The sequence below is a fragment of the Lagopus muta genome, chromosome 4 (assembly GCF_023343835.1).
Source record: "Lagopus muta isolate bLagMut1 chromosome 4, bLagMut1 primary, whole genome shotgun sequence".
Taxonomy (NCBI): domain Eukaryota; kingdom Metazoa; phylum Chordata; class Aves; order Galliformes; family Phasianidae; genus Lagopus; species Lagopus muta.
This window is the reverse complement of record NC_064436.1, coordinates 60,061,312-60,082,860: the sequence shown is the minus strand read 5'-3', so window position 1 is coordinate 60,082,860 and position 21,549 is coordinate 60,061,312. Positions and strand designations below refer to the sequence as shown.

Here is a 21,549-nt window from a genome sequence, read left to right as displayed (position 1 = left end):
GCATCCAGGCAGGTCTTGAACATCTCCAGAGAAGGAGACTCCACCACCTCCCTGGGCAGCCTGTTCCAGTGCTCCGTCACCTCACTGTAAAGAAGTTCTTGCACACATTTGTGCGGAACTTCCTATGCTGCAGTTTCCAGCCGTTTCCCCTTGTCCTGTCTCCACACACTGCTGAAAAGAGTCCATCCTCGCCATTCAGCCCCCCACACCTTAGATATTTATAGACCTGGATCAGGTCCCCTCTCAGTCTTCTTTTCTCAAGGCTGAACAGACCCAGTTCACTCAGCCTTTCTTCATAGCAGAGATGCTCCAGGCCCTTCACCATCTTTGTGGCCCTCCGCTGGACTCTTTCCAAGAGATCCCTGTCTTTTTTGTACTGGGGAGCCCAGAACTGGACGCAGTACTCCAGATGAGGCCTCACCAGGGCAGAGTAGAGGGGGAGGATCACCTCCCTCGACCTGCTGGCCACGCTCTTTTTAATGCACCCCAGGATGCCATTGGCCTTTTTGGCCACAAGGGCACACTGCTGGCTCATGGCCAACCTGTTGTCCACCAGAACACCCAGGTCCCTTTCCGCAGAGCTCCCCTCCAGCAGCTCATCCCCCAACCTGTACTGGTGCATGCAATTATTCCTCCCCAGATGCAAGACTCTACACTTGCTTTTGTTGAACCTCATCCGGTTTCTTACTGCCCAGCTCTCCAGCCTGTCCAGGTCTCGCTGACAGTAACAACTGTCACTCAAATTTCAAGCTAAGGATGTACTGGCACAAAAACCTGGTGTTTTTTGTGGGTAATTCCAGATATAAAAAAAAGAACTTATGCACATTCTGGAGGTTGATGGTCCTGCTTGTGGCAGAGGGTTTTGAATTTGATGATCCTTAGGGTCGTTTCCAACTCAAACCATTCTATGATTTATGACATTCTGTTAACTACGCTTCCTGGTATCAGAAGTGCTGTAATTTAGTTACGCATCTTTCAGTCTTTAGGTTCTTGATCGCACTGTCAGAGTGACCTAGAGAACCTAGAGAAAAGGGAGTAAGATGGAAAATACCACCAACCTGTCTGATGAGGGAACCAGGACTATGGGAACCAGGCTAATGAGCAACTTGGAACGTTTTAGATGTGGTCCCACATACAAGATCTCTAGACAGCATCATTCCAGAATGTGACCCAGAGGATATCAACCCCATAATTACCACAGTACAGCAAGGCGAAAGGTTCTGTGTGTTTTTCTGATTATATCTACTGCTGCAAGGTGAATTTGACTTCTCACACAGCTGTATATAGTCCTGCAAAGCAATAGCAGCTCAAAGTATGCTGCTTACTTATGCAATACAGTTACTGCAACCAAACAAGTCAATGCTAAAGATGAGACAAAATTAACTTTTTTTCTAAGCTGAAGAGCATTTGGCATTCTCTGGAAAGTAGAGCCATTGCTCAGTCCACCTTACAGTTTACCTCAAGTGGTGCATCCATCACCCTTAGCATTCCTTTTGCTAATTTAAAAAGGCATCTCTCTACAAAACACAAATACTACAGCAAAGTATCTAATTTCTACTGTAATCGTCTCAGTCAAAAAGAATTATCTTGCTAAGGAGTACTGCAACTACTGAAGATTTTTTCAACATACTGTGCCTTTTCACATTACCTGTGCACTACCAAAAGCCTGCTCCTCAAAAAAGCAAAATTCAGGACTTTGAGTCCAAACTCATCTCGTGAACTTTGTACAGACTGAACAAAGGTAGAGACCAATGCAGTCAGCATCTTAGAAAAAGGAATCAATATCCCATACACTGCTTTTTCTCGGTACTGATTCTACGTCTGTTCCGTCAGTGGCGCCTCAACAATTCTTAGTATGTATGGGATGCAAGTAAACTCACAGCCTCTACCCACCACTGATTTGGAAAAAGATGACAGGCTGGAGAGGGAAGAGACCTTCTTTATGGAAACTTACTTGGTAACACAGATACGTAGTGAAGAAAGGCAGCTAAGTGCAGAAGACAACGAGGGAGGTAAGACATCAGCCAGTACTGACCCTACAGTGAGCTAAACCTAAGATCTATTTGCTCCACAGTTCAGTAACAAAGTCTGTTGTTTGGGGCACTTCTACACTAAACACACAAAGCGAGCTAAGTCGCCCTACCTTTCCTGTGTCTGCTAAAGTATTCTCCTGGATGTTACCAAACACCATCCTTCACGGGTACAGCACAGTCACCTGTTAACCAAAGATCAACACTCTCTTTACCTGAGCCCACTTTTTGTTTCTACTTTGCATCTGAATGGCAGCAATAGATGTAAAGAATTCTTCTGAAGGTAAGTCTTCTGGTAGCTTTGTTAAAAACTGGGCTATATGAATGAAATCCATTTTGGTCAAAATATCTTCAAAAAGTTTTAATATTCCCAGGGCTGTACGAAATAAGAACTCTTCTCCATCACGGCAGAACACATCCCAGATACGACACGCCAAGTCTAGTGGCAAAGACTTGCTGTACAATGTGAATATCCTGAAAAACAGAGTAACATTTTCTGAGTTACTGCACAAGGAAAATGTATGGATCCTCAGAGAAGTACACAGACTGCTCATTATTGAGGTTTCTCAAATGTGTTTATTTGAACAGCCCCTTTGTATTTCCGAAGTATTCCTACTATTTGCAGCATAGCAAATCTGAAATAATACAAAACTGTGCTATGCTGGTATAACAGTTATAGCATTTTCCAGGTTCTTCTTTTTTTTTTAAATCACACCATCAGAAAAATATATATGATTTTTTGATGGGCATGCCCTGGCCACAAGTATAATTAAAGAAAAATCATCATCACTTTAGAACTGAAGATTCATGCAGTTTTAGCTGCGAGGACACAAAAGTCTAAATCTTAAGACAAACTAAAAAAGGGATTCTGTGATTTAGATGAAGGAGGAGATGACAATTACTTCAGTGTCCACGACTGGATTCGCTGGCAAAGCAATAATAGAGTGACTTTTGGAGGATCAGCTTGGTCTGTGGTGAGTTGAGCAAGACAGGCAAGATTTCCAGAAAGAACGAGCAGGTGGCTGTGATAACACTCTTAAGACAGATGTGATCTCCAAAGAGCAAAGGCAACAGCAGTGGCTAGTTGTGCCTAAAACCACATTTTGGTAACTGCCAAGAGAACAATTCCTCCTTCATCAAACCACCGATGCCTTTGCAGCAAGGAAGGCAAAGGTACTCTTTTCCTTCCCTGACCCTAAAAAAGACTTAACAGTACAACATCATAACCTCAGAAAGTGCCAACGGTTACACTTACTGGAATCAAGTGACAGTATGCAAGGGAAAAGTCACAGTAATCTTTCCCTTTGAAAATTTAAAAAGACAGTATTACTCCAGAGATGCATCACATCTTGTGCCACGGTAGAACTGCAAATAATTCCTTCTCCAGCAGAGGTCAGCAAAATCTCAGACGTAAATCAAACCTTCCTACATTAACACAACATCTATATTTAAGGATGCTGAATCTAACAGTAGCTCTCCACTCCCCACCTTCTCCAATTTTCTATTCAAGATATTCCAGCTTTCCTTAAAAAAAAATGATGCTGAATAGATACACAGAGAGACATAAAATACTAATTAACATATTTTGCCAGTAAATTCTAATAATCAAAGGCTTTCTGAAGTATCTTTTTTACTTAAGGTTATTGGACTGATGTGTCATAATTAGCAAGCTTTTCTCAGCACACATTGGGAAAACTGAGCAATATCCCACTTTACAAGGTGCAAGACCAGACTGCACTTGCACAAATTCAGATGATGATTTTTTTTTTTTAATAAAAAGTAGGAAAATATTAAAATTCTGTTCTCCAAAAAGCTAGCATATTATATAATAACGTGGTAGAGTCTGGAATGAAAAACATACTACTAGTCATATTACACAATAGATTATTATATATTTTAAAAAATAGCAGCAACCCTTATTTGGGTTACTGACTGACATGTTGAACTGCAGAACTTGTATATTCTTTCAACACTCTTGTACAGTCACAATGCCACGTCACAACATCTCATTACAGAATGCTTACACAGCAGAATTAGGACTTGTATGCACACATACACGTGTACAGGAAACAGCAATGGGTTTTCCATTTAAAAAGAGCAGTGTAATAGGAAGCAATTCAGCAGAGAGCCTTCCTGGTCACCACACAGCAGGCAAACTCCCAGCCAGTAATTGGCACTGGTTAAAGATAAGCAACAATGCCTAATTTTGCTCCATTTTATTCCCAGAAGCTATTATTCTGTCATGAATCAGACCTAACCTGAATCACCCACGTGTGTTAAATCTGCAACTATGCAGAAAATTAACTGTCAGAAAAAACAGTCACACCTATTTATGAGAACACCGCTTTCTTAGGAAAAGATTTAGTTGGATAAAAAAGCTGCCACTTCAAACAAGGGATTTGACACTGATCTCCTCATAATTCATAAAGAAATGCAATTTGCAAGAATTTCACTAGTCAATTAACTTTCATTAACACCAGCATGAATTTGAATGCATCAAGCCCTACGGAACGGAATCGGGCCTCCCAGAACAAGCAGTGGTACAACAGGAGGAGTCATTTCTAAGAACTGATACAGCATTTGCTCTCTGAAAACATTTTCTACTGGAAGACATTTTTATTACACACCTGAGCTACTGCTCTGAAACCCAGCAGAAATTTATGACAGCCATAAAGCAGCTGCAGCAGCTCTCAGCAATGCCAGCACACGACTTGGATGTGATCTGTTTGCACTGGAGAGCAGGATGAGTCTCTGCCTGCAGCTCTTTCAGCTCACTACAAGTCCCAGCCAGGTGCAGACAGCAGCCCACAGAGAAACAGAAACACAGGTTTCTGGCTGCTCTCTGAAAGAAATACCAGATAGACGCTCCTGCTCCTTCCAGACCCACCTAGGACACACATACTTTGAAGGAGATGCACAATATCCTGACCTGTTTGAGACAGGAAAAGCATATAACCAGAGTCTTGCTTACAAAGAAAGCACCGTTACCATGATTTGATTATCATGGCTCTGTTTTGTTTTCCTCCTCTTTTATTTTTATGAATTGTCTTCATAAAAACATTGTTAGCAGCAGTGCTGAGGGCAGGTATGCCAGATTTTGGATTGACAACTCCTGCACAGCGATGATGACACCACTCAGATTTTACATATTCTTCTACCACACATTCTTTTGCCACGTCTCTTCTACGCATGAATCCCTCTGCAACCTCTCAGTTGCAGTGGGGAAATTGCTGAATTAATTCAGTTTTTGAACTTACTCTAAGATCCTTTCTCTTTATCCTGGTATTCCTTTATCACTGCTACATTTTGTAACAATTCCTCTGTATCTGCTTTGAGACAAAACCTGCAACCCTTCTTGGTGTCTGCTGCATTATTTCTTGCATACTCCTGCATAGCGAAATCTCTATTCTCATTGGTATCTTTAGAGTTATTGCAGTAAGACTACTGTTAACAGCTAATTTGGCACAATTTTTCAATCATCACAGCTGAAGAAAGTAGAAGCATTTATTTAGTTTCTAATAAGGGGGAAAAAATACATAGAATACAATGCTGATTGCAACACAGCAACTTAGCAAAATTGACTGCATTCTAAAATGTGCTAATACAAATACTGGGGTGGCTTCCAAGCAATTTCATCAGGTCAGAAGCACCCAACAAGCCATGTTCACTCACTCTCTCTCACTACATGGCAACACAGTATTTCACCTTACCCTGCAGAGACTGATTTTTTGGAGTCTGGTAACAACTACCCCAAATTTAGGAAAAACAGAATGTCACGAGTGATCTTTGGACTGAAATGCTGTCTGAGTTTCTGATCTATTTTTTCTCTGAAATGGAGGCATGCATTTAAAGCATAATATTGAACTTCAGTTCTGAGGAATGAGGTGTTAATGGCACGGCATGGGCTGTGCTTTTCCTGATGTCACAGACATTTCACTGGAAGTGCCCACAACAAACATTTGCACAAACTGTCCTGGCCCTCCGTCATAACAAGCAAACAGCATCAAGAGAAAGTTAGTGCTCACAGAGCACGATCACAGTCAATGCAGTATTAAAGAACCACTGATCAATCCATCAGCACAAACAAAGCCCCGGGCTGTAATTATTGCCAAAATCATTTTTCTTAGTAGGGATGAAGAGGTACTTGTACAGCAACAGCAGGCCATAAATAGACAGCATGCATCCTTTGTAAATCCACATTCTGCTCTGCTCAGAAGAGCCTGCAGTACATCAGCTGACAGCACTGAGTGGCCAAAACTGGGCTACTGAGGCACACAATTTTCCCTCTGCTCCCTGTGAACCTGACTGCATGCTGCTCTTTACAGCCTTTGCACACTTGATTTCCTCTGCATTCTTGAACCTGATTGTGCATTGCTCTTTACAGCCTTTGCACTTTTGATTCCCTTTGCATTCTTCAAAAAACTAAAAGCCTGCCTAGCTTCTGAAATTTATACTAGAACCAAATTTGAGCTTGAAACTCCATGTTCTTTGTAAAGGGAAGCCTTACTTGGGGCAGGCAGCCATTGCTGACAATACTGCTGCATCTTGTGATTAAATTTTTAAGTCCTCAATGCCTGCCTGTGACAGACAGCATGGAGTTCTGCTCCCTAAATCCTCTACCAGCCCCAAGAAAACCCAAAGCAATATTACACCGCTTGTACAGCTGCTGCCACCTTTATGCACAGAACTGTTTTTTCTTGGAACGTATGCCCACAACAAATGATGAAGTCTAACAGTTGTATTGCCACCTCCTGCAGCACTGGTAGCACGAAGCAGCACAAAGAAGGCACGTTGATTCCACTGTAATTGCAGCAGGAGCACGAAGGCTTCCCAGCAACTGGTCTGCACAGCACTGGCTACTGGAGTCCTCCTGGAGCTGGCACCAACTGAGATTTACTGCATACATGCCTGCACAGTAACCATGCCAGCCACCAGAATAGCGGCAGGCATCCCTCTGGAGCTCAGAACAAATGTGCATTTAAATAAAAGTAATGTTCATAGGGCAAGGCTGTTTCACAGAGATTTCTACCCACAACCAAAAGGTCTGTCTAGTCAGAGAATTCATGGGGTTCAGAACTGTAAAAGCACCCCTTCACCATATTCTTCTCAGACTTGAAACGTAATTGAAACCTCATCCTTGTTTTTCCAGAAATACTTTTGTTTTTCCCAGTGCTATCAGTACTACAGCAAATTCACTCTCAAACTGGCAGTCACCTAGGAGCCACAGGCAACATTCTAAACAGAATTTTCAGAAGTCCTCATTGCAAGCACACAGACCCACCTAACTTTCCTTCCTGTCTTTTCTGTAGTACTTTCTGCCTAGTTCTCTACTAATTTCTATGGAAGGACAGCAGATATAAACTTAAACTTAAAGAGAATTAAATTCAAAGTGGATATTAAAAAAAAATCTAAATCTGCTTCCCATGGCATCAAAGGAAATATATATGCACACATATATGCATAAACACATATACGAACACACATATACATATATATACACACATGTACACATGTATTTAAGTAATTGTCATGGTTTTCCATGGTATTCCATATCATGACATCATGCAGTGATTTGTCAAAGCTGGGGAGGGGGCAGCACTCCAGCTCTTGGTTCCCAGAGTGTTTCAGTACTCTCCCACATGGTTACCACTTCTAGGAGGACAACATTATACCAAAATCCCACACAGCCAAGTACCAACCCTACTGTCCAACAAAACTAAAGCTGTAGTGGGACAAGCTGTCTAGCTGAAGACAAATGTGAGGAAATTTAATATAGGATTTCTTAGGACTACGCAAGTAGTCCCCATTCCTGAGGCTTAATATAATTTCAGCATCTTTCCTCTTGTCACTGGACGTGCCAGCCCTTGCCCTCTTCCTTTTCTTCTTTCCTATTCCAATGTTATTCTGGCATTTTCCTGCTGTGCATTTAAAGAGATCCAGCATTCAGTCATAAAGAATTGACAGCATCTACAAATACTGGGAGAAATGAGTCTAGCCATCACACTTCTCATTTCTCTACACAACTTGCATTAAAATTTAATGCCAGTGTAACTGCAAAATCAAACTAAACCCATGTAACAGCATTCTCTGTGCAAGAGGCACATGCAAATCAAGGAACTTGTGAGTGCTGATGGAACTGCCCAGTATCACTGTGAGGCCACTCACAATCACCTCCCACAGTGATCGGGAGAAAGAATCTCTGAAGGCAAAGTAATGTCTGAACAACCTGATAGCCTCTTATGATGACATGGCTGACTTGGTGGATGAGTGAAAAGCAGTGGATACTGTTTACACTGATTTCAGCAAGGTTTTCACCACTGTCTCTCATAAAATCCTCAATATCTCAGCAATCCGATGATCCGGTGAAAGTTCACTATTGAAACTTCTAGCTGTTAGACTGGACAGAACAACCTGAAATGGATTTCTGGTCCAACAGATCAGCGGCTTGCTCAGCACTAACAGTAAGCTTTGAAAGATCATCAGGTACCAAGAGCTTGGTTCAGACAAACTGGATTAAGATACAGGCTGTTTTCTGAAATAACAGCTTATGAATCTTGGAAAAAAAAAATAGAACCCACAAAGCTGCTGCTGGGAGTTTCATCTTTAACTAAAGCTATTCAGTCAAATACCTGAGAACAGAAGAAGATTCTAACAATTTAAAGGCAAGCCAATTTTCATGAAAAAGATTTCATATCATTGACAAAATTGACAATGAAGCCTTGCTGGCCGAGGAGAGATATTTCAGCTGCCCTCAAACCAAAGCCTGATAGGCACAAATGCAAACACTCAATTTGGAACACTTCATACACTGAAATTAGACAGGTCTGCAAATAAGATTCATGCCTTTTTTCTCCCTCAAAGGAGAAAGGCTAAAATTACACAGAGCTAGAAAGAAAGGTAATCTCACAAAATAAAAGGATTGTAACTAACTGTCTGCTGAGGGCTGGAGTAATTAGAAACACATTTAAGCCTTTACACTACTGAAGTTTTTAAACAACCTGCGCTAGGATCCTCTACATAGGATCTGAAACCACGTAACATAGGAATAATGCACTGCTCACATCTTCACTGCATCCTTCCTTATTTTCTCAGAATTCAGGTATGTCCTAAATATGCATAAACACTGTTATCCAGCTTTATGCAAAAGAAGCTTCAAACTCCAAAGCACTACAGTAATAAACGCTAAGCAAATATTAAGCTTATCAGAGAAGTCTGTAAAAAATATTTGGATTGATAAATTCAATTACTGAGCACAAGATAAAACTTCTACCTTAAAAAAATATTAAAACAACTAAGAGAGCTTACATTAAGAATATAGACATGCAGCTATAAGCTAGTATGCAAAGTAGTAATTATGCTTTCAATGTCTTACCAATCAATAAGATAGATATCTGGAGTTAAGTTATTTTTTTTGAAGTGAGCAAATAGCTTTGGCAGATTTTCTTCAAAGAACACCTCAAATGCAGCAAAGTAAGTCAACATCTGGGAAAACAATAGGGAGAAAAATCAGTTAGTTTTATTATTAATAGGCTTAAATATACTATCTGTTGTTGCATTAACATTCTTCAAAAAGAGGATCATATAAATTACACGATACAGTAGAACTAATCATTCACATAAAAGACAGCACCTGCAAGTTAAAGACCTGTTCTATATATTGATCTCATATTAAACAATATAATTATTGTTTTGGGTCTTGGCTAGCTTCCTTTGGAAGGAAAAATACCAGCAGGAGAGAAGTTATTTGCTGATTACTCAAAATAATTACGATAATGGAATGGTGCTTTATGTTTGTGGCAATAAGCTAATATTACACTGAGTAAAATCCAAGACCCAATGGATTAAAAAATGAATTATCAAACTAAAACAACTTAATAGCCCACAGCAAGAGTGAAGAGTTTGTTTGGCTCCAATCATAAATCATATTATAATGTCAAAGCTTCTACTGTGTAACATTTTAAAACAAGATAAGTCATTTCCATTGCAAAGAGGGAGAGAGAAAGGTCACACAGAAGAGTTGAAGATCAGGACAAAACATCTATGGTAAGAAAAACAGATTCCAGCCCCCAACTGATATCTTATCTGCCCTGCTTTTAATGTGAAGACTTCTGTGGTATTTTAAAAATTGAATGTTTAATGCAAATTTCATAACAGAGAAGTGTTGGAAAATCTTCATATCCAACTAATAGTTAAAAAGAAAAGGCTTTTTAGCTTTTCTACCTCAATTCTCTTAATATTGCATGAAGAGACGTTCAACAAAGTCCTTGAATGACTCAGTATTTTTAATGCAATATCCCCATTAAAGCAGTAAAGGGTAGCTATGATTTCTTTGAAGCGTGAGTTGTATCTGCACACTTCTCCCCCAGAACATCGTGATAGTAAAGGAGGAGTCCTATGTGTGAAATCCCGACAGGGATGACAGGCAATTCCCCATTTTTACCATGTCCTTCAAGAATTTTTCTTCCTATTTCATCTGACTATAGTGACAGACAGACTACCCTCATTAATAACAGCAGAAGAGAAACTGAGTCAGTAAGAGTTTTAAGGCTTACAAGCCGATATGAGATGAGCATACTGAAGAAAAACCACACAAAGTTATGTAAAATCTCTGACCTACTAGTTACTGAGAAAGAGCTTCATGATAAACATGAAGCCAAAAACCTAGAAACCCACATTAGTGAACTGTACAGCTAAAACAACTTCCCAATATGTATTTTTAAATACAAGAAACCCAAGCATCATGTGAGATCTCCAATCATGAAGAGGAAGCAGGTAATGCAACAGACAGTCATACTTTCAAAATGACAGAATCACAGAATGTCAGGGATTGGAAGGGATCTGTTTACATGCCAGCACCGCAGTAAGAGTTTACTCCATTTCTGAAGACTTTACAGCAGGAATTTACACAACTGCTACACCACATCTGCTGATGGTAATGCAGGCAGCTGTTAGAAATGCAACATCAGTCCAGGTGTTTATCTCGACCAAATCAACATACAAGAAGGTACCTCACTTAGTAATAGTTTAAAAATCGAGCGTAATAAAACTGTAACCAATAAAAGAAATCAAAAGCAAGCAGGATAGATTATATTACTATAATTTCCACAAGTAACTCTTCCATTGGTTTTATTATTTTTTTAATTAATTTTAGACAAAGCAACGTTTCATTATTGAGCTATAGAACTTAAACACAAAGTTCAGGGTAGACATCAGATCAGTATATAAACCCCAAAAAACCAAAACTGCCTTACTTTGTCTCTAAACTACAAAGTTTTCTTTGTAGTGTGAATCATGGCTTTGTTATTGGACAAAACACTAATATTATTGCTAATATTCTTTCACATAGCAGCACCTTATGGGCACTATCCAAGAAACTCCCAAGAAACATTATTTCAGCTAGTAAGTATCCAATTCCAGCAAATTTAACTGTGACACCATCTTCAGAACAACTGAATTTACATGCAACAGTATTTACATGCTGAATGTGTAAGCACATCCTCCTTTTTCAAGTAATAGAGATGACTGACACTGCTGGTAGCAATGCTGTTGTTAAAAGATTCCCCCAAGGGCATTTACAAGTGATGAGATTCAGAAGCTTCAACAAGAAATTACACATTGGTTTTCCCAATAGAAAATGCTGATAGGATTCCTAGTGTCTTACTGTTGAAGAAACACAAGTGGTCACTGTTGATGTAAGCCACTTCCATGATTTATTTTCCCCATTTCAACTCTTGAGAAGCAAGATCCTATTTTTATAGTATCAGATGGTAACTAATTGAGAAGGAAATGCAGAATGCCACTTATTTTTTGAAAACTGAATACATAAAAAGGAGATGAGTCTGATTTTGTTATGGTACACAAGTAGCCCTCTGTACATACTAACAAGGAATGTCAGACAATTCAGAGTTTTAGCCACCCAACTTTCACTGAACATAAGGGGCAGATGGGGGGACTGTCTGCTCATCTGTTTCCCCAATGCCATCTTTAAAGAAACTGTCAGAGAATAAGGGATGGGAAACAGCTTTTCCTGCAACAGACTATTTTTAGCAACATATCAGCTTGGGATGAGAAGTACCTTCAAACCACGTCTGAATGCTGTTTTCATCTTTCAGCTCAAATTGAAACACACTTAAAATAATATTCTCATGATTATTCCCTGAGAATCATAAGACAGAATAACTTCACTTTTACCTTCAAACTTTCCAGTGTGGTATTCGGCTTTGTTTGCTGGTTGTTTTCTGAGGGGATGTGTCTGTGCTAGTTTTCGATTCTTTTTAAACAAGTACGTAGCATTGAAGTTAATTCTGACATTTTCCAGGCTACTGAGGTTATAATTTTATTTTAAAACTTTACCTTCAACACGTAGACTAGAGTTTCAGTGCATACTTACAAGGCCATGGTCCACACGGAAAAACGCCATTTGACAGGGCTTATTTAAAAGGTTAGAAAAAGCAATGAAGGCATCTGCAGTGTCCAAGTTTAAGATCAGTACTGCTGCTATGAAAGACATGCCCTGCACCTGAAGAAAGGAGAAGCATTACATTCAGCAAGAACTGCATTCCCTCAAGAACACTGCCACATTTTGCCCTCACAATCACTAGTGTTCAATGCACTCACTGCACTGTTGAATTTTGCAGAACTTTCCGAAAGGGAGGATTTTTTAAACCATGCAACCATTTGGTATTGAATGCAGAGAGTGTGGAAGCCAACAATCCCCATGTTGCCTCACAGAATCAAAGAATGGCTTGGGCTGGAAGGGACCTCAAGGATCACAAAGTTCCAACCCCCCTGCCACAGGCAGGGCCACCAACCTCCCCCTTTAATACTAGACCAGGCTGCCCAGGGCCCCATCCAACCTGGCCTTGAACACCTCCAGGGACGGGGCATCCACAACCTCTCTGGGCAGCCTGTTCCAGCACCTCACCACTCTCTCTGTAAAGAATTTCCCCGACATCAAACCTAAATCTTTCCTCCTCCAACTTAAAATCATCTCTCCTGTCCTGCCATTATCTACCTGTCCAAAGAGTTGATTCCCCTCCTTTCAAAGATTCCAAGCACAATCCTAAGGAAGGCCAAGATGACTGCCATTTCAAACACACAGAATAAAGATTTTTTTCTGAAGAACAGAATGAAGATTTGTTCTGATCCCTCTTCTAATGATGAGATCAATGTATTCTGATTTGTGGAAATCCAGACTAGACTAGGACTCTAGAGACTAAAGCCATTCCTTTTTCAATCATTAGCTGGTCAGTTATGGAGAGATGCCATTACACACATTTCATTCAGCATAAGCTCATGATACTGCTGCATTTTCCACACAGCATATTATGGAGCTGACACCGACCCTAGCCAAAGACTGCTCACTCAAAGGGTGTAGTGCTGCCATCGCTGTGTCACACGGATCAAGATGTGACAGTCCTTCCTGCAAACCAAAGGAACAAGCTCCCCCTCCTCACACAACAGCTTCCATGCCAAATGAAGCGCACCATCTGATCTCCCCTTTTTCTAGCACCCTAACAATCATGTTCAGAAGTTTTGTGCCAAGTAGCCATTGCTGCTCAGAGAACAGGAATGGCACCTGTGTACATCAGCCTTCTGTAAAACAACTGCTGCCAAATAAAGAGCAAGCTCCTACCTATATCTTTGCTCTGCTTTTGCTATTGGTTTTTGTTGTTCTTATGCCTTTTTTTTTTTCTTTCTTTCTTCAGACTAAATAAAGGATGTGGAATCCACTCTGTCCTTTCATAATCACTCCCAATACTTTTAGGGAGCTCACACTGCCTGGATTGATGTTGCTTTATAGGCTGTTACACAGCTGTTACAGACTGTAAATAACTCACTATGCTAAGGTGCAGAAATGTATATAAAGAGGAGTAACAAACACTACAACAGAATGATCTCAGTAACACTGCCATTAAGAACAGCATGTACTTCAAAGGATCCATTAACTACATCTTCTCTTTCAACTCCAATTTTCAAGTACTAAAAATATGTACTTTTGACTTTTCCAATGACTTAAAATGTTAAAAAGCTTAAATTTAGCAACAGAACAATTACATGAGACACACTTCTCAAGCGTGTGTTGGAATTCAAGCATACAGAAACCCCACAATTAGTCACAAAATAACTTAACACTGGTCTATGAAGGCCTGTTGAAGAACTTTCCCTCCCCCTCACTCTCCCTCCCCATCCCAGATGAAAAGTTCACTTACATATCCTACGTCAGGTCTGTAACAAGTATAGGCTCCTAAAATACTGTGCAATGTGTCATGGTAAGGACCACCCTATAATTTAACAAAAGCAAGACAACATATCTAAGCACACTGCAAACACATTAAAAACTCTTCAATGTTACTGACAGTTTGCATTACTTCTGATAATTCATTATTACTCACATCATTTTATTCATGTTCCCCAAAGCAGCTCTGAACATCCCCAAATCTTTTAACCTTAGAAGCTTGTAACAACTGCATATACAAGCATTACAGATGCACAATTGTATCAGTTACATATGAAATCCTTATACAAGACAAATGTAAGCCTAAGAGATTCATTACAGCTTAGCAGCATTTTGGTAATTGTGCCAAGAAAGCAGAACACTAATGAGAACTACTTAATTGTCTATTAGACTAGAGGCAGAATGCAATCATGAAGAGAATAGTCAGAACAGCAATATGCTGTAACACGCACGCACAGCATATCAAGCATATCAATGACTCTATAGCTGGAAAGAACGTCATGCTGTTGCCTATTAACAGCTGCCATAGCTTACACCAATGATAACTGGATGAGAATTTCTAAAGGAAGATATTTTTTACCCAAAAATGTTGGTTCATCACAATCCAAACTTTTTTTATGGGGACATCAAAAATTTTTATAGGACAAAATATTTGCTTAAAACAAGTCACTAAAGCATAGCAAAAGCATGCAAGTTACACTGGTCTTTTATGGACTCAAAAAAAAAAAAAAAAAAGGAAAAAGAAAAAAAATCCAATCTTTCCTGCCTGAGGTTTGCTTTCTCACTTCCCATGCATTTGCAATGCAGCTGTGCTGATTCATTGACTTGGAAACATTAACCTGTACCACTTGGACAGAAACCAGCATGAACTGGGCTCTATGAACACAAACACGATGGTTAACTAACAGATTGTTTCTTTTGTCTCTTCAAAACATACAGTATCTTAAGACTAGTCTTTTTTGAATTTCCCAAATCTGTAAGAACTTTTTCTCTCAAGATGTCTACTCCTTTTTTGTAGCAGACTGCTTCAACCAGGGGACAGACAAGATCACATAAACTTATTTTCTCAAGAAAAGACAAGTTGAACGTTAACACTGCTTACCTGTTGGAATATACAGAGGTTAGGAAACGTTCTTGAGATATCCAGTTTTATTAACTCCAAACTTGCTTCTCTGTCAGCTGTAGAAAATCCAGCATCTACAAAAGCCAAAGTTACTGCCCTTATTACATGCATCAGTGTATACCTTTTCCCCCCACAACTGTTATGGAGTCAATAGGGTAGAAAGAAAGAGAGGGAGGTAAGGTAAAACATGGCAGAAATTTCACTGGCATTCTTTGACAAACAAATAGACAGACGAGTCTGATGGCTTTCAAAGAAGACTTCCAATATTCATTGCATAGTCACTTCTGTGGAGAGCTTCTGGTGAGAGAAGATCTAAAGAACTATAGAACAGATGTCACCTATCTCTTCTACTGTTGGCTCACATTCCAAAATCTTATTTACTCTTTGTATGTGTTGTTACAGATCCTAGTCCAAAACTGAAACAGACCTCACCAAAAGTAAATTTCTAAAGCACCTGAGACCCAAAAACTTCAGTTCTATTTCATTCGTCCTGGTTAAATATAGTTGGGAACTACCTATTGTCACTTCTGGAGTAGTGAAAAAATAAGACTTGTCACTAGCAAATAGCAGTAATTTATAATAACCGTATGAAGATGCACATTCCAGAAAATAAAACGCAAGAGAAAGCTGGAAATGTACCCAATGTCATCATAATTAAGATGCAGGAAATTGCTTCTTAAGAAAACAAAGTTGGGGGTTTCCAACTAACCATGCTTTTCTGTGGATAAACACCAGCAGTACGTATGTTCTCCTTTTTCTGCTCAGTATAATTATTTACCAAAGACAAATTTCAAACAGTAGTGTAATAATTTCAAAAATACAACTCCACTCATCAATTAGTAAATCTCAAACCACTTCATGTGCAAAAATAAATTGCTTCACATAAATCATAAATTGCTTGCTGAAACATGCCCAGGAGATGGACCAAAGCTGCACTGAGGAACTGAAATTTAACTTTCTGCTATGATTTGAGTTTCAATTACAAAACTGCAGAGGCAACAAAATATTTCTGTTTCAGTTCAAATTAGAATCTCCTAAATGTTCTTAGTTTTCCAACAAATTAGGTATCAATTCATAACTGTACCTAGAGAAAGATTTTGAAGAAAAACTGAACAAGCATAGCACGTAAGAGACAAGATTCATTACGAATGCAGCTATTTTTTCCAAAAATAAGTTTGTTTTTTTAAATCAAATTCATCTTCATAGGTTTGTGTTTTTGTTTTTTTTTTAAATCTTAACTTAAGGAACAATTTAACCAAATCTTTTATTCTGTAGCACAGCACAGGTTATTCACCAGAAGAAAACCTACCTTCACATTCTACCTCAGCCCCTACCGTGCTACGTGATCGCCATTTCTCTTTGGCACGAGCCAGACAAATATCATACAGTTCTGGAAAAAGAGTAGAGAAAATCAAAGCTGTTATTTGAATACACAAGTGCTTACAGTCAAGTACCAACCATGCACCATATGAGCAATGCTGCTCCAGCATACTAACAGCAGTACATGTGACATACTAATTGAATTTTTGATGATGGTTCTGAAAGACCCGTTCCACTGACCTATAATTTAAGATCAAGAAAGAGGGAAAGGCAATCAAGGCAGAAATTGCATTCTATGTTCAAGCAATCATTTTTTCCTTACAGAGCACTGACATTCAAAGTTACAGTCTGAACAGGTAGCTAGGATAAGACTCCCAAATTCAAGGCAAGAACTAAACCGGAGGTGAATGAACCAAACACAGAAAAGCAGCACAATACTAGCAAGAATACAGGCAGTCTACTGTCCTTCCATACTGGAATTAATTGCTCTTTCAAAACTGCTCTGCTGTTGTGTGAAGCAGCACACTACTTCTGTTTTCAGAAACACACATATAAGCAGATGGACTAATTTTCCTGGAAGTCTTTCAATCTCATAAGCCCTAACTTCTTGCTCTAAATCGAGAGACTGCATACTCACAGGCATTACAACCAGTAGCAATTCTAACATGAAAAAAAAGAAAGTAAAAAATCTTGAGTAGTTCTGACCATTTCTGTGTAACATTAAAGCAAGACACAATGGTGGCAATAATCAGAAACAATTCAGGGCAACAGTCCTAGAAGAGCTACAGGATTAAAAGATACAGCATTTTTGAACAAAGCATGTAAAAGCACCAGAAATAAAACCTAAGCAGATAAATACTTCATGCCCACAAATCAGATTCTGATGCAACTCAGTAATACAAGACTCATTTCTCTTCATACCACAACGCAGACAAGATGACAGTCTCACCATGGGTGATGTTTAACTCGTTGCCAATTGCCAAGCTCCAGACTTTGCCTCTCACGCTCGGTGGAATGCCCTGCCACCATAACTCTCGAACTTTGCGGGAACAACACCTGTCCAAAACAAAATGCATTCTAAGAAAGACTTCATTGACAGCTGAACTGTAAATGTGTCTTCTTACCATAGCTAAAGGGATACAGACCAGAATGAACATCAGTGAGCCAAGAAGTCAAACCAGATTGGCATATATCAATTCTTTAGTACTACTTTGTCTTGAACTGCAAAAGGAAAGCTTCCTTCCTTCTGAAGTTAATGGTTTATTTTGACAGAAGCAGTGCAGTCACAGTAACTGTAACATTCCACCATAGATGATCAGCAAGAGTTGTAAGGAACAGTAATAAAGAAGTGAAAAATAGACCCATATCTAAGCCACTGCATATGCTAAAGTCTGGACAGACTTAAAATTCCATGTAGAATTAAATACAAAAACAAGTTACAAGCTACTCTCTCGGTCATGGCTTCCTTGTGCAAATGACACGTGCAGTTACCCACTCAGCTTTGCCACTCCAGCTCTCCAGCATGAAGCAGCAATTTTCAGGTAGAAGCACAAAAGACATTTTAACAAAACACAGGCATAGAAATTGCTACAGCTTCCAGGAATGACAAAGAACCCAGCAATGCAACGACCTAAAAGTGGATTCTCAATTAAATGTAAAATATGGAACACACTGAGGAACTTCGGGCTTTGTAAGCCACGAAGAGTAAAATGCATACTTAGATTTACAGCAGACACGACACCTTCAACTACTGAAGACAGACATTTAATCTACAGTTTATTTATGCTTTATTTCACACTTGGTTCTCTAATTCATTTGCATTTTCTAGCACTTCACATCAGTATTTCTAACACTGAGCAACTGAATACCATTAAGCAAGCTGCATTTATAAGAGCTGTGGTGGCTTTTGTTATAGCTGTATTGTTTTTCTGCTCTCCAGATTAGAAGGGGCTGCTTTTTGTTGTTGTAAAGTCCATGAAAAACTGGAGAGCGGAGGCAGCTCACCAACTGCATGCGCTGTGTTTTGTAGAAAATTTTGTACTATTTCAGCTTTTTTTAAACAACTTTCTCCCTACTTTTCTTTTCCATCATCTGATTATCTCAGCAGGTCTACCACTAATTAAAGAGGCTTAATAGTACCATGCACATACTTCATGTTTGATACTGAAACATCAAGCTCAAGATGTAGTCGAGAAAAAAGCTCATTTTTGATAAATGCAATTAAGCTTTTTGCTTTTACATTTTCTCTCATGGATCACTTCTCACTCTTTTACAGCTTCCAAATATCTCCAATTCCCACTGAAGACCAAGCAATGAGAATTAGAACTGCATTACTTTTTATCAAACTAATGAAGCTTATGTTACTCACTATCTTTGTCACTGTGTGAAGATGACTTTCAAACAAAAGTTACCAACACCATTTAAAATTACACTTGCTAAATATGTAACTTCTCTTCAGGATATAGAAGAGTTTTAATTAAAACTCAATGTAACATACTGTCTTACATAGTTTCCCAGTTGGGCAAGATTTCATTGTTCCAAGTTAAAACAGCATTGCCAATGCTATCTTCCAGCTTGCAACGTTCCTCCAGTTGCTTCTTTCTCTTCTGGGCTTCTTTAAGCTCTGCAGGAAAGCAATTTTTTTATTTTATTTTTTTTAGTTTAATAAAACCAGGAAAAAAAAAATAAAGTTGTCTATGCATGACTACATAGCCATGTAAAATCAACTTACATACATCCACATTTCCAGCAGACTATTCCAATTCTAAAATTTTAATGCATGGTTATTCTAAATGTTCCACATCACAAATCTACAAACTGAAAACTCCCAGAATAAAATCCTACATTTTTCACGTTCAGTTTAAATGTATTTTACATCTTTGCATTACCATGCAGTGCTTCTTTTATTGCATCATCAACTACTGTTTGTTCCACAGACAAATTTGTTAAATGTGATTTAACAGACATCAGCAGACACTTAGAGATTCACAGTGGAAATACAGAACCTGTGTGTGTGTGAGCACACACAGTCTACAATATGGGCAAGTGCTGATTGTCAAGGAAAACTAATTGCAGGATGCCACACACCACACTGTTTGGAATGAACACACACCACTTGTTGGGTTCACTTTAAAGCACAACAGAAGATAGGGCTGAACCACACCAACTGCCTCCACAAACCTCTGGCTTTGATATAACTTCTCTCTAAGTCTGTTTTAAACACAGACGCATTTTTCTCTAAACAAAAACAGTGCTTACACACTTTGATTTCCTGACCTGTACACAACGCATTACTCTGCCAAGTTGTTCACCTGCAGAGGTTGTAGGCAAAATGTTTTTTGTTTTTCTGGAGGTACTTATCTGATAGAGTCACATACTCTCATCTAGTGAAGACAGCACAAAGGCTTGGCCCACTGCCTAACCTGAGCATCACTCCATTTCTCCCAAACCACCTACTGTATGTGCACAGCAGGAGAGAGTCTTCTCTGGACCACTACCTGTACATGAACATAGTGACACAGAGGTCACAAGAAAGGGTAGGAAGAACTTTCCCACCAAAACTACAATGGAATATTTTAATTAAAATGACAACTGTAGAAAGCAAGGAAAAGTCCTGAGTTCATGCCACTTTCCCACTGCTTCATATAGCTTAGACCAGCTGGAAAAACAGTATTTCCAGAAGCTCTCCTCCTACACACAACTTCCATGTGTCCAGATTTCCTATCACTGCAATGATTGGTTTTATTAGAAGGCTGAGACAGTACAAAATAATCTGCAAGCAATCACTGCAATCAGCTCCACCTGATGTGAGCAGTATAGTGCTACTGAGACACTGCTGTGAAGCCAGACAAGAAATGAGAAGCAAAACCTGAGGAAAGATGTAAATTTTAAGTGAGAGACTGATTATCAAATAAAATTACTGCACTTCCTGCATTGAAACTACACGTACTTATGTACCAGAGCCTCAATAAGTTGTTCCTGGAATAAAACTCTAACATATTTTTAGTTATTTAAAACTAAACTCTTGGGGCTTTTTAATGAAACTACTTTTGTCTTTCTCTCTTTTCTGGATTGATTCTTCTCTGAAGGGAAGTACAAATCCCTCATGACACAGAAAAACTGAATGACATAAGTATATTTCAAGTTTAGAAACAGCCATTAACTTTACTGCTTTCTTCTGAAGAAAAGAAATTCCATCACCTCTTTTTTTTGCTTGAACCACCATTTCTTCGTACTGCTGCCTGTGTTTCTGAGCTTCTTCTGCTGGTTTTGCTGGGAGGTTCCTTAAATTAAAAGAAGCAGTATTTCAAGTTGCCACATCCATCTAACAACAATTCTAGGCACTTTTAAAAGAAAAGCATAATGCTGCCCGACACCAAAATATTTGATTAAGGAGTAGTCCAACAGATTCTTGGAAAGATTTTTTTTGCCAGAGTCAGCGGAAGAGAAGGAAAGAACACTTGAACAGCTATGAGTACTTTTATACACAAAATATGCTGAGCAATTTCCTTCTGTTTGGCAATTTCAGCATTTTTATTATTAAACCAACTGAAGCCACAGACTAATCTTCATAAATAAAGGGGATATAGAGGTACATAACTAGCTGGTAGTTTTACTTTAAACTGAGCACTACAGATAAAGACCTTATTCACTCACTGCATACCTCACTTAAGGACTACATCCACAGCTTTCTTCACTCATGCAGTAATGGCTCGCTGCACCAGCTTCCTCTTTCTGTTCTCAGAGACCCCATTTCTCTTTTAGAAAGCTTAACTCCCTCCCCTCATTTCTACAGCAACAAGCAGTAGCCATTCTGTGCATTTTCCACTCACTGAGAT

General features: G+C 39.1%; 1 protein-coding gene across 5 annotated transcripts in view; it reads right to left on the bottom strand.

The window, feature by feature from the left end:
- TBC1D14 (TBC1 domain family member 14) overlaps positions 1-21,549 on the bottom strand; it is a 66,887-nt gene that overhangs the window by 4,523 nt on the left and 40,815 nt on the right. For all 5 annotated transcript variants that reach the window (XM_048942856.1, XM_048942857.1, XM_048942859.1 and 2 more), the window contains 9 exons: positions 20,912-20,994; positions 19,217-19,334; positions 17,661-17,767; positions 16,701-16,781; positions 15,371-15,465; positions 14,243-14,314; positions 12,421-12,549; positions 9,403-9,512; positions 2,246-2,504 (listed from right to left, as the gene is read on the bottom strand). In XM_048942856.1, coding sequence (XP_048798813.1) covers positions 2,246-2,504; positions 9,403-9,512; positions 12,421-12,549; positions 14,243-14,314; positions 15,371-15,465; positions 16,701-16,781; positions 17,661-17,767; positions 19,217-19,334; positions 20,912-20,994 — 1,054 coding nt within the window. The remainder of the gene's footprint in view (positions 1-2,245; positions 2,505-9,402; positions 9,513-12,420; positions 12,550-14,242; positions 14,315-15,370; positions 15,466-16,700; positions 16,782-17,660; positions 17,768-19,216; positions 19,335-20,911; positions 20,995-21,549) is intronic.